The sequence below is a fragment of the Pangasianodon hypophthalmus genome, chromosome 5 (assembly GCF_027358585.1).
Source record: "Pangasianodon hypophthalmus isolate fPanHyp1 chromosome 5, fPanHyp1.pri, whole genome shotgun sequence".
Classification (NCBI taxonomy): Eukaryota; Metazoa; Chordata; class Actinopteri; order Siluriformes; family Pangasiidae; genus Pangasianodon; species Pangasianodon hypophthalmus.
The window spans coordinates 30,460,492-30,473,913 of NC_069714.1; the positions used below are offsets into that span (position 1 = coordinate 30,460,492).

General features: G+C 39.3%; 1 protein-coding gene across 3 annotated transcripts in view; it reads left to right on the forward strand.

Annotated features, from left to right (window-relative positions):
* Positions 1-9,880, forward strand: part of nxph2a (neurexophilin 2a) — a 34,915-nt gene extending 25,035 nt beyond the window's left edge. For 2 of the 3 annotated variants that reach the window (XM_034304331.2, XM_026913248.3), the window contains exon 3: positions 6,670-9,879. In XM_034304331.2, the coding sequence (XP_034160222.1) occupies positions 6,670-7,416 (747 nt within the window). In that variant the 3' untranslated portion in view covers positions 7,417-9,879. Of the gene's footprint in view, positions 1-6,669 lie in introns of all 3 variants that reach the window. The other variant, XM_053234571.1, reaches the window with a different exon arrangement.
* The last annotated feature ends 3,542 nt before the right edge of the window (positions 9,881-13,422 follow it).

Consider the following 13,422-nt stretch of genomic DNA (forward strand, 5'->3'; position numbering starts at 1 on the left):
TCATGCACACACATTCACACATATGCTCATGCACGCTCACGCACACACACATTCACACATACATTCACACACACATTCACACACACGTATTCACACACACGTATTCACACACACCCATGCAAACCCTCATTCACACCAAGGGGCACTTTATCTTAGCCAACTCATCTACTCGCATGTTTTTGGGAGGTCGGAGGAAACCCACAGGGACAAGGCAAGAACATGTGAAACTCCACACATACAGTAACCCGACACCAGGATTGAACCCAGGAGCCTGGAGCTGCGCCACTGTGCCACCCGTTACATAAAAATGATTATTCATTTAAAAATGATTTTATTATAGACTGCCACTTTTTCTGAGCGGTTTAGTGCTCCAAATATATGTATTTGGATTTAAACACAAACTCAAATCCACTCTGCCCCCGGAAACTCCAGCAGTAGAAACGCGAGCATGGTGTGTGAATTCTGCCTCTGACAGTTCCTCAACGAATAATCAGTTTCAACTAGAGATGGGAGTGGTTTTTTTTTTTAAATCCTGCAGTTCTTATTTTGATTTGCGATATTTTCTAATAACTTGTGTATTTTGTAAAAATGTAATTTATACCGCTGTGACTCTGACCAGTTAATATGCAGTAAATGCATCACACAGCGTTGCAGTGCTTTTTGTTCGTCCCGAGAATGTCTGCATGAAAGTAAACACCTCCCGGTCTCATGAATTTATTGGTCTATACTTCAGATTAACTTATTTATTGTTCATTTACTTAAAATTAATTTATTTATTTAAAATAGATTTTTTATTTTTTTTAAATAAGTATCCTGTAAACAATATTTTTAAGTTATATACAGTATAAATTATATATAATACGTTTTAAATTAAAACCTTGTGCTATAAGTAACAAACACATTTTTCTTTGAAGAGCAAAAGTAAAATTGGTTTTAAAAAAAAAATAAAAGAAAAATGATAAACAGAACACAGTGCCACAAAATAATATTTATTATATACTGAAGTAATTATTTTAAAGTAAATTAAGAAAGTTAATTAATATTGAGTTTTGCACTGGTGCAGCAGATGTTTTTATTTACAGAAGAATTTGTGAGTGATAATGTCCCTACATCTGCACTTTTACAGTTTTTAGTTTGGTCATGATCATGCTTGCACAGTGGAAATGTCATCTCCTGTTATTTTTTTGCTGTAAATTTCAAGGTTATTTTTGAAATGTTCTCTGTTTTGAGGAAAGTCGAATTTGCCCGCAGCCCAGCGCTGCAGATTAACTAAAGCCGTCTTAATTAATCTTTCTCGCTGTTCTCCTCTAACAGACCTTGCCGAGCTTTACCTTTTTTATCCAAACAAGCTGCGTCAGTGTCTAACCTTCCTCAAACACACCACTGAGTGCATGTATGTGTGTGTGTTTGTGTGTGTGATGATAAAAACTTTGGAGTTTTTGACTGATTGGTTTCTGACACACACACACACACACACACTATGTTAGATACAGGAGCTGCTTATGTGACAGGGTGAGAGAGTTTTATTTCTCCTCATGTCCCACCTTGAGTCATGTCTCATGCTGTGTCACCTGGGAACTAAAGACTCACACCGAGACTCTGGGGATTCTGCAGTGTTTGACAGGATGTTTCACAGATTCCGAGCGCACGCCAGAGCGACAAAACACCTCATCTGTATGCTGATGCCTCCAGTCAAAATTCCTCACCTCACAGCAACATCAGCACCATTGAACATGGGGCAATTAAAATAATCCAAGCAAAGGAACACAACTGCACAGCAACACACCCAACAGAAATATACACTCAAATCGAATTCTGTCCATTCCTACACTTCAGAAAGATAAGATATGGAAGGGCAAGATTAGGAAAACTATGATTTAGAAAGGTGAGAATTGAAAAGGTAAAATGTGGAAAGACTTGGAAAGTTGAGAATTTAAATGGTAAAACTTGGAAAGGTAAGAATTGGGAAAGGCAAGATTTGGAAAGGTGAGATTTCTAGATATTCTTAATATTTACATCTAGATGTGTTAAACAACTCAGATCATGGCACCTCTTGTTTGAATCTACCCATTTTTCATGTGATCAAAATTATTGGAACATGTGACTGACAGGTGTTTCTTGTTGCCCAGGTGAGCCCCTGTTAGATTCATTGTTTAAATAATTACTAGCTCTGAATGTCTACTTTAGGTTTGAGCCCTGGGTTTCACATGTGAAGACTGCATCTGTTGTTAAAAAGGACACCAAGATGAAGACCAGAAAGGTGTCTATGGGAGAAAAGCGCCATTCTGAAACTGAGAATTGGGCACAAGCACTGGGAATAGACAGTACAACAATTTGGAATGTCCTGAAAAAGAAAGAAACCACTGGTGTACTAACCAGTGAAGTGCCAAGCCAAGCCAAAGAAAACAACAGCAACTGCTGAGAGAAACATTGTGAGAGCTGTGGAGGAAAACCCAAAAACAACAGTCAGTGACATCACCAACAAGCTCCACAGGGCAGAGATGAAGGTATCACAATCCGAGAGCAGAAATATAGAGGCCGTACCACAAGATGCAAACCTCTCATCAGCAGTAAGAATCAGAAGGCCAGATAGGAATTAACAAAGAAATACAGAGATGAGCAACAAAAACTCTGGAACCGAGATGAACCTCTACCAAGGTGATGGAAAAGCCAAAGTTTTGAGAAAGAAAGGATCTGCTCATGATCCAAAACATATGAGCTCATGGGTCAAGCATGGTGGAGGTAGTGTCATGGCTTGGGCTTGCATGGCTGCTTCTGGAACAGACTCACTAATCTTTATTGATGATGGAACTCATGATGGTAGCAGCAGAATGAATTCAGAAGTCTACAGAAACATTTTGTCTACCAATTTACAGAGAAATGCATTCAACCTAATTGGGAGGAACTTCATCATGCAGCAAGACAATGACCCAAAACACACTGCAACACAACAAAGGACTTAATCAGGGGAAACAGTGGAAGGTTTTAAACTGGCCAGGTCAATCATCAGACCTTAACCCAGCTGAGCAGTATTTCACCTCCTGGAGAGGAGACTGAAGGGAGAAACATCCCAAAACTAAGAACAAACGAAGGAAGCTGTGGCACAAGCCAGGAAAAGCATCACAAAAGAAGAATGCAATAGTTTGGTGATGTCAGTGGGTCACTGGCTTGATGCGGTCACTGCAAGCAAGGGATATGCAACCAAACATTGTGTTAATTACTTCAACACTATCTGTTCCAATACTTTTGCTCATCTAAAAATTGGGTGGTCTGGCACAAAAGATTGTTTAACACATTAGGATGTGTATTTCAAAAATGAAAGCTGAAATTCTGATCTAGCGTCTTGTTCAGCTTTTGATCTCAAACCCAAATGTCTTCAGTATATAACAAACACAAAAGAATTGGCCTTGCTGTTCCAATACTTTCAGAGGGGACTGTACATCCAGCCCCAGGAGGCATGCCTTGCTCTACAGTAGCAGCTCATTAGCATTAAACATGGTTTATCAATGTGTTTTTGGCTGAGTTTTTCCCCATACAGTCCCTTTTCTAACCTTCCCTTGGTGAAGGCTAAATGGTTGGAATTTATTCATTTGAATTAGGGTGGAGTTTGTGAATGAGATTCAGTCCTTGTTCACAGTCATGGCTTTTCCATCAGTAAGAAACAGTGATATTTTATCCACTATCAGACGCGTCAGATGTCTCTCAGTGACGACCCAGCAGCCTCAACTCAAGCATGTAAGGCATAACTCCAAAAACACACAGCATCTCGACGTCTAGGTGGAGGTGAGAAATCCTCCAGTGCTGAAAAAAGGCTCACTGAGTGCATTTAGCTTGTTCACTAAGCTACTGTCAAGTGTGTTTAGATTCTGTGACGTATCTCGAATGCTATTTCCTCTTGTGTACATCAGTTAAGCACTTCATCATACTGACTTCCTGTTTCAAAAGGAAGTATGTCAACATATGGAATCAATTCACAGCTCCCAAGCCATTTCATGGGGACTACATTTAATATTTAAATGTTTTTGTTCGAGCAGAAAACAGCTGACATTTTCATTATCTTATTCTCTATTTATTTCCACAGACATGGTGTGTTAATTAGGTTGTGTGGGGACTGATAAATGATGAGACCCTTCAGTTCATCGATTTCACATTAAACACAGAGCTCTCAATTTGCTGGGTCATTATGGCCTGTTTGCATCATTTGCGCAGGTGTGTTTGAGGTGAACAAGGCTTTCTGTGATAAAACCACAATGTATAAGCAACTATAGGCTTGCACACACACTCTCACACACACTTTATATGCTAACGTTTTGTTATCTTGCTTTTGCAGAGCTCTGCCCCTGTTCCAATGATTTTACAGGGTAATGTTTGCAACGAGCGTTTGGCTTTGCAGACTGAATTCGCATATGACTCAATTAAGCTTACAGCAAAATGTGTAATTAGCACAGCACTGTTTGTGTGTCTGGGATGTGTGTGTGTGTGTGTGTGATTTCAAACAGCCCTACTGAAAGCTCTCACATCTGCCGCAGCAAATGATCCCATCCGCTGTGCCTTGGGACGGCAGCCGCCGCTAATTACCAATAAAACTAAGTTTGGATTATTTCTACAAATTATTAAGACTTTATCTTAAGTGGCCCAGAACTTGACATCCCAGAGCAAAAAAAATGGTTATTTGGTGCGTGGGATGGCTGCGGCATGATGGCAGGGCTTATGGTCCAACTATTTGTGGTTTGCAGACTTTCTGTAATGAGTTTAGGGCCGTTATTAACATAGATAGAGTGAGGAATTATTCAGTGCCTTAAAATTCTGGGATACTGGAATGATTCATTTTGGGGGAAAGAAATCCAGCAATAAATCCATAGCAATGTTTCTTTATATATTGTATAGTAATTATTATATACATAATAACATTTGTTTCTTACTGGCTAGCTACTGTGCATTATTTTCTTATATCAGGATGCCTCTAATGTAGATTCAGTGTATTTTAGTAAAGTTGTGTGTAAAGATTTTTGGTGAAAACTGAACTAAAAATTCTTTCCAGATTTACGAAAGTTTCAGTAACACTGACTTTCCTTATTTGTCAATAAATGCCAATCTTGACACTTTATAGTGTTAAGCCACACCCACAAATCTCCATTAAGGGCAAAGCTGACAGTGAGCTGAAAATGACAAAATGACGACTAAACAGCGAAAGCGTTGCTCCTAAGATCGCTGTGCGCTAAATCTTCGAGTAATGCAGCTCAGCCATAGCAGCTCATTGGCTACCACTAATGCTGCCTACTTTTATAGGGTCCCATAGTGTTACTTTTGTCATAATTGAATGGCTAGTCTTACTTGTGTTAATTTATAGATTTGTTTTGATTTGGCTTTACAGTAACTTAATGACAACTCGGTTGCATAACTTTTTCCAAGCAAACTGGATTTTTCCTGAATACACATTTCTTGTGTAAACGATTTAAGAATACATTTGTTTGTGTCCAGCACAATAAATGAGCCCCAAGGGTTGTGATATGATGCAGTCATGTTATCAGGAAACCAGTAATGCCTAAACAGTAATGGTTTAGACAAGCACTTTATTTACACTTTGCTGAAACTATACACTTTGAAATTTACACTTTTGAAGCTAATCATTTAGATTTTCCAATTTCCACATTAACACATAATTTATGGAAGAGACAGTACTTGATATTTCTTTGTGCATGCTGAGATACTTCAGTCACAGGTCAGTAATCAGCAGGGGTGCAAAATACTTGAGTAATTGTACTTCCACGTAAAATCTTTAATTTTTTACTCCTTACATTTTATTTAGACATTCAAAGTACTCATTACCAGTCTCACGGATCTCTTCTCTCTCATCCAGTCTGTATGCTAAACATCAGCAGAATGAATTTGATTTCACATTTTGGTTCAAAACATCAAATCAAATTCAACAACACAGAAACACAACCAACTTCATTTCATAAGCTAAAAATATTTACTTTTTACTTATAATAACTTGAGTGCAACTAAAGGTAGTAGCGTTTTCCACTTGAGTACATTTCTGGCTGGATGCTTTCAGACGTCTACTTTTGACACATTACCTATACTTTCACTTCACTATAATTTCCTCAGTACATTTTTCACCCCAATAATAAGATGTCCGAGTTCATTTGTGAGTTGTAAGCTCTGAAGCTTGAGTCAGGTTGAAGGTCTTTAGTCTAGAGTTGCAAGTCATTACCTTGGAAGTCCTAATGATTTTATGCAGAAAGGAGTGATTTATAGGCTACTGTGTGTGGAAATGTGTTAATTAAGAGAACAAACATATCCGTAACAACCAGGGTGTAATGGTATCCTGTTGATGTGTGGAGTGTGCTGATTTAATATCACTCCATTATGAAAGAGCAAAAAAATAGTCACCAAGTAAGCTAATGTTTGCCAAAGCAGCATATCAGAAAATAACAACCTCTTCATGTGTTTTTTTTTTTTTTTTTTGCATCTGCCTAATGCATTATTTTTTTAATGATACTTTTTTTTAAGTGTTTTTCTAACAGAAAACCTGAACACTGGATTTTCTTGCTCCATACTCTTTATTATGTTAATTTCATGGTTGATTCAGAAATAAATAGCTTCTACTGGGAGTTCATGCTCTAATGCTTAGTGTGTCTTTTTTTTCCCTCTCTTTTTGTGAAGGTCACATGCAGGCGTCTGCAGATTCCCGAGCTGGGCATTATGGACTGGGGAGAGAGTGATAATGAGGGCAACAATTCCCCCAAAGGACCAAGCAGTCGCACGCCAAACCCTCTGCGCTTGTTCTCTAGAGGATATCGCACTCTCAAGAGCAGCATGAGACAGATGACATATTTGGAAAAAATGGAGGACTCATGGGACTGGTTATCTAACCAGACAGCTGTTGGGGAGGTGCAAAGCAGGACTAAACGCAGACCCATAGTGAAGACAGGAAAGTTCAAGAAAATGTTTGGCTGGGGAGATTTCAACTCCAACATCAAGACAGTGAAGCTGAACCTCCTGATCACAGGGAAGATAGTGGATCATGGAAATGGGACATTCAGCGTCTACTTCCGGCACAACTCCACTGGCTTAGGGAACGTCTCGGTGAGTTTGGTACCACCATCCAAAGTGGTGGAGTTTGAAATGGCACAACAGAGCACAGTGGAAACAAAGGACACTAAATCCTTCAACTGTCGAGTCGAGTATGAAAAAACAGACCGGAACAAGAAATCGGGGATATGTGGCTTTGATGTCTCGAAAACATGCTACCAGGAACAGACACAGAGCCACGTCTCATGGCTGTGCTCCAAACCATTTAAGGTCATATGCATCTACATCTCTTTTTACAGCATCGACTATAAACTGGTGCAGAAAATCTGTCCTGATTATAATTACCACAGTGACACACCATATGCCTCAACAGGATAATCTCACCACCTGAACTTGACTCAAACCAACCTGGGCCAAGTATGCAGCCCAAACCAGGCCCATTACTCACCAAACAAACCATCTCCTAAACTCACTGCTACATCTCCTCCATACAGTAAGCTCTCACCCCAAATGTGGCCTGAACTCAAGGCCCAAATCTATCACAACTTCAGTCAAAAATCTGTCTCAATCTGTCTGGGTGGACTCGCTCTGACGTGGGATCAAAATCATGGCCCAAACCTATGGACCAAACTTGGCCCCAATTCACAGGCTGACTTGCTCCTAACCCCGGTCCAAAATCATGGCCCAAATTATTTATGTAACACAGAGACCAAACTCTGACCAAACATGGAATGACTTACTCCTAACTTCGGCCCAAAATGTCTTTCAGCACAAACTCACAGGCATGACTCAAGGACTGACTCGTTCCCAACCTTGGCCCATAATCCCAGCCCAAACTTTTCCCAGAAACCAAATCTGGCTCAAACCCATGGGCCGGCTCCGTCCTAAGCATGGCCGAAAATCACACCCCAAACTATTTAAGTATCTCAGAACCAGACTTGGCCTGAACTCCTCCCACAGTTTCTCCCAGATTTGGCCGAAACTGACTCACCCTGCAGCACGGAGATCCTCATCTATACCACATGTTCTGCGTATATCAGGCACAATTAAAAACCAGTCCAGATGTTCCACATCAGGCAAGACCATTAGCATGTGCTTTGGACAAACTTCTGCTTTTCATGTGAGGGAAATGGTGGGCACATGGTGAGCTCTAATTAAGAGAGAATCGAGTTCAAGCTATGTTTATATCAGAGGTGTCACGTGCCACGCTGAGGCTGGACGAGTTATTCAAAGAAACCGTTGCTGCTTGAGGATGAAGTCCGACTGACATTTGCTCAGACAATAAAGAGCAAACCAGCTACTGAGGACAAAACAGAGATGGAAAATAAGTAGAAATTTTTTGGTGTGTGTGTCTGTGTATGTGTGTTAACTCCATCAGTAATTCTGCTCATTGTAGTAATGTTGTAAATCACAGAGAACATGTGAAGTTGCCAGGATTTTCATTGTGATCTGGTTAAATCATCTTTCAGGGGAAAAGAAAAAGTAAAAATGAAACTCCAGGTTGCCCCACGAGAGCTCTATTCATCGGACAGGTGGGTTTAGTGAATCTGGCAGCCAATTAACGACACTTTGTCATGGTCTTGCCACAGTGCTCCGCATTTCCAGGCTCTAATTAACATTAATTACAGTGAGAAATTTCAGTTGCACACGCTAAATGAAGGGACTCAAGCCAAAAAATGAAATTTAACCTGTCAGTCATGCCAGCAGTCTCGGAGAAAAATAACAACTGGAGATACTTTTAAAGACCACATCTTGTTATCTGGATTTATTTTAAACAGTTATAAAATGAATAAATGTTATTGGCCTACAACATATCATTACGTAGTTTCCTTATGTGGCCAAAAATTTATACTAGAATCTCGATAACAGTGTAGCATCACTACATAACAATTCTGTTCATTTAATTTATACCAGGAAACAAAATAGGTGATTTATGAATCCTTAAAGTTTTAGAAACGTTCATGTATCGTGAAGAGCTAGTACGTCATGTTACCCAAATCGTGATAACAGTATAATCATAATGTATTGTCTGGACCTTATTTAAAATGCTTTGAGTATGTTCCTTTTTTATTGTGATGAGTAATGAAACAGTCAAACATGAAATTTACACAACCTAATTTGGATCCTTAATCCAAAAATATCCCGAAGTGAAATTGTTTATACTTTCCCAAGGTGCGTTGTTAGTGAGTTAATAATAACGAAACTGTCCTTTTGTTTGCCTTGTATTGAAATTTCTATTCCTTCTCCTAGTGTAGATATAAAACGGATATTTACCTAATTTTGATGTGGACTGTAAATTAAGTTGTTTGGCCTCACTACGGACTTCCTCTTACTGCAGTATTATTTTCCAACACTTTCCTCCTGTACTGTCTGATTTCTCTGTAAAATAACACACAAAGGAAAAAACAGTTATCAGTGTATATGTAACAGGTACCGTTATGACTAAATCAAATCAAATTCGTATGCATTGTATTTGCTTTTAATACATTACCATTATTCAGATCCCGATGCCAGAATTTCTTGAAAGGACCGTGATCGTGACTGCATTCAGACTTCAGGATGATGATGATGATGGATGATGATTCACTCCACAGGCTCCTCAGTGAGCTAAAGAAAATAAAATCTTCCTCTGTGTGCACACTTGTGTTAATTGCTTTTGCTTGTCTCAGGCTTTTTTAATCCTTAATCTCAGACTGACTTTCTGCTGAAAAATCATCTTCAGTGAAATGAATTTCTAAAATGTTTTAATGATTAAGACACAAATCGAGTATAAGGCAAGATAGAAAATGATGTGTTTAAAAATTATGAACTTTTCTCCTGACACTTTATTTCCATTAAATAGACTTTTTATTTTTATATAATTTGTTAGAGAATTCACTTTCCAACACCAAAATACTAAAAATTTGTATTAGATTTTTTTAAAACACAGTTCTGTTGAATTCTTGATTGTGATTTGTCAGAAGCTGGTGATTAATTTTCTGTAACAGCAGCTCTGACAGTAGTTAATAAGCTGCAAATCACAGGTGTCTACTAATGCACTCTTTCTAATACATTATAATTTCTATAGAAACAGCTCATTCACACAGTACATGCTCCACATAAAGGATTTTAAAAAAAAAGCATCTAATTGTTGATATGGTGAAGTTTTCTCTAAGTAAGGAAACGTTTATTTAACATTTATGGAAGGAGTCTCCAGTGTCAGCTCTTTGTAACAGTCAGAGGTAAAGGTAACTAAGTTTTCTAACATTTTCAGGACAGAGGACTTTACGCTTTGCAGTTTCTCAGTAACATGACAAGCTGCGTTTTCTTTTTGTCTTATAAACTTCAACGTGTTTCACTGAACATTAAATGTAACTATAAATAGACAAAAAGAATGCGGTATCATTATTTAATAAATAAAAACTCTGTTATCAAATTGCTGTGGTATAAGAGGAAAGACAATTAATAACACTGATCATTAAAGTTAAATTCCATATAAACAGATATAAAAAATGTGTAATTGTTGATATGATGAAGTTTTCTTAACGTGAAGAGATGTTTATTTATTATTTATGGAAGGAGTCTCCAGTATCAGCACGTTGTAACAGAGGTAAAGCCATAACTAAGTTTTCCAACATCTTCAGGACAGTTTACGCTTCGTGACTACCTTTTATAGGAGAAGAACCAACTTTAGGGTGGTGATTATTTTACTGTAACCCCACGACCCCCAGGGTTTTATTCCTTACTTAGGGCTGGCCCAAACAGCATTTTATAGGCTTTGAATATTTGTTGATATTTCTGTACTAATACCCGAACAGGCTTACTCATTCTCAAAAGCATCCTTAAAAACATTCACATTTTATAATGAATCATAATTTTAAGTATGTTCATAACTACCGGTCAGAATATAGCCATTACGTAGTGACAGCGTATTAATAATAGGGTGAACCAGTGGTAGCGCAAATGAACTGAAAATATTTGTGAACATATTTTTATCATCAGACAAACAGAAATTCACTAACATATGAGACTAAAAAAATACCCCGGCATACTGCATCCTACAGTGCGATATACAAACCGTAACAATTGCCTGTTTACTTTCAGACAAACAAAAAATCCTAGCATACAGTCTGAGAAACGTAGCTGTGCAACAATTACAGAAAGGTTCAAATTAAAAATAAGTCTTGTAGGTGTTCAATCCCAACATTAAACCTTTGTGTTTTCCTTTCAGCCTGTCAGCACTTTTTTTTTTCAAATGTATACCAGCTTTTTATCACAAAGGAAATATTTTAAATATTTCAACTAATTGACATTATTATTATTATTAGTAGTAGTGGTATTAATTGACCCTTTCCAGAAAATCATGTCAAAGAAAATATCCAGAATATTTCTTTCTGTGCTACATGTAAAACACACAAAACTGCATAATGTTCTACATTTTTTTTCTATATATCTTTGAAATGACTCCCAATCTTTGCATCATGAGTGGTTAGAAATCACCAAGTCACAAAGGAAATACTTCTCAAATACATTTATTTAAATAAATGACATTTTATTTAATTTATAAATCAATTTTATATCTACATGAAGAAAAACTGCTACTTACATTACCACACCCGTGATGTGGGGATCTGTACTGGTTCTAACTGATGCACAGTGTTCAATTTCCTTCAATATAATCTATTTTCTGCTTGGAAAAAACACTCTCTGGTGTTCAGAGCAAACCCTTAGGCCTTAAAAAAAAAAAAAAAAAAAAAGGCAGCTCAGGTTTACAGCAGCTTTTCTCATGAGGCTGTATTTCCTCATTCGCTCTAAAAGTGGAGAGGAGAGCACTGATACGGAGACGCTCCAAGGGAAACGACCGTCTCATATCTCGGATTAGTGCCTGCTGTTCACTTTAATCAGCCTTGGCATTAGGGAGCACATGAAAGCGCCGTGCTTTAATAGAGCAAAGTGCTGCAGCTGTAGTGCTAATTCAGGACCAAATCAGGCTGCGCTCGCAAACACACACCGTTTACACACCACTTTTATTCAGACTTAATGAGAATACAGTACATTCCTCCAGTCTACTTTCATTTTTCCAGTTATATAAAAAGCTAATATTTTATACAATTCACCTAATCACTGTTCATGAAAGTGTGTTCTTAGTGGGATAAAAAAAAGTGAATAGGATATTCAATTTGTCAACAATGATTTTTCACATTTACACTGACACAAATAATGGATTAGAGAATGGAGTGTTTGATAATGAAATAAAATGGGGATATGGGTTGGCTAGACGATGAGAGTCAGCCAGATGCCAGTTGGCTAGACAACAAGAGTCAACTGAACAGTTGGCCTGATGACAGTGTGCTAGATGATGAGGATCAGCCAGACAAGAAGAGAGTCGGCTGGATGCAAGTAGGCTAGAATAGAGGCTGCTGTGCGTGTTGGCTAGACGTGTGTCAGCTGGAAAAGACTCTCCAAATGCGAATGAGCCAGACGAGAGTCTCCTAGATGTGAGTGAGCCAGACGAGAGCCTCCTAGAGGCACACGAGCCAGACGAGAGTCTCCTAGATGTGAGTGAGTCAGACGAGAGTCTCCTAGAGGCACACGAGCCAGACGAGAGTCTCCTAGATGTGAGTGAGCCAGACGAGAGCCTCCTAGATGTGAGTGAGCCAGACGAGAGTCTCCTAGATGTGAGTGAGTCAGACGAGAGTCTCCTAGATGTGAGTGAGTCAGACGAGAGTCTCCTAGATGTGAGTGAGTCAGACGAGAGTCTCCTAGATGCGAGCGAGTCAGACGAGTCTCCTAGATGTCAGCGAGTCAGACGAGTCTCCTAGATGTGACCGAGCCAGACGAGAGTCCCCTAGATGTGAGTGAGTCAGACGAGTCCTCTAGATGTGAGTGAGTCAGACGAGTCTCCTAGATGCGAGCGAGTCAGACGAGTCTCCTAGATATGAGTGAGCCAGACGAGAGTCTCCTAGATGTGAGCGAGTCAGACGAGTCTCCTAGATGTGACCGAGCCAGACGAGAGTCCCCTAGATATGAGTGAGCCAGACGAGTCTCCTAGATGTGAGTGAGTCAGACGAGAGTCCTCTAGATGTGAGTGAGTCAGACGAGTCTCCTAGATGTGAGTGAGTCAGACGAGTCTCCTAGATGTGAGTGAGCCAGACGAGAGTCTCCTAGATGCGAGCGGGTCAGACGAGTCTCCTAGATGCGAGCGAGTCAGACGAGAGTCTCCTAGATGTGAGTGAGTCAGACGAGTCTCCTAGATGCGAGCGAGTCAGACGAGAGTCTCTTAGATGCGAGCGGGTCAGACGAGTCTCCTAGATGTGAGTGAGCCAGACGAGAGTCTCCTAGATGTGAGCGGGTCAGACGAGTCTCCTAGATGCGAGCGAGTCAGACGAGTCGCTCCTAGATGCG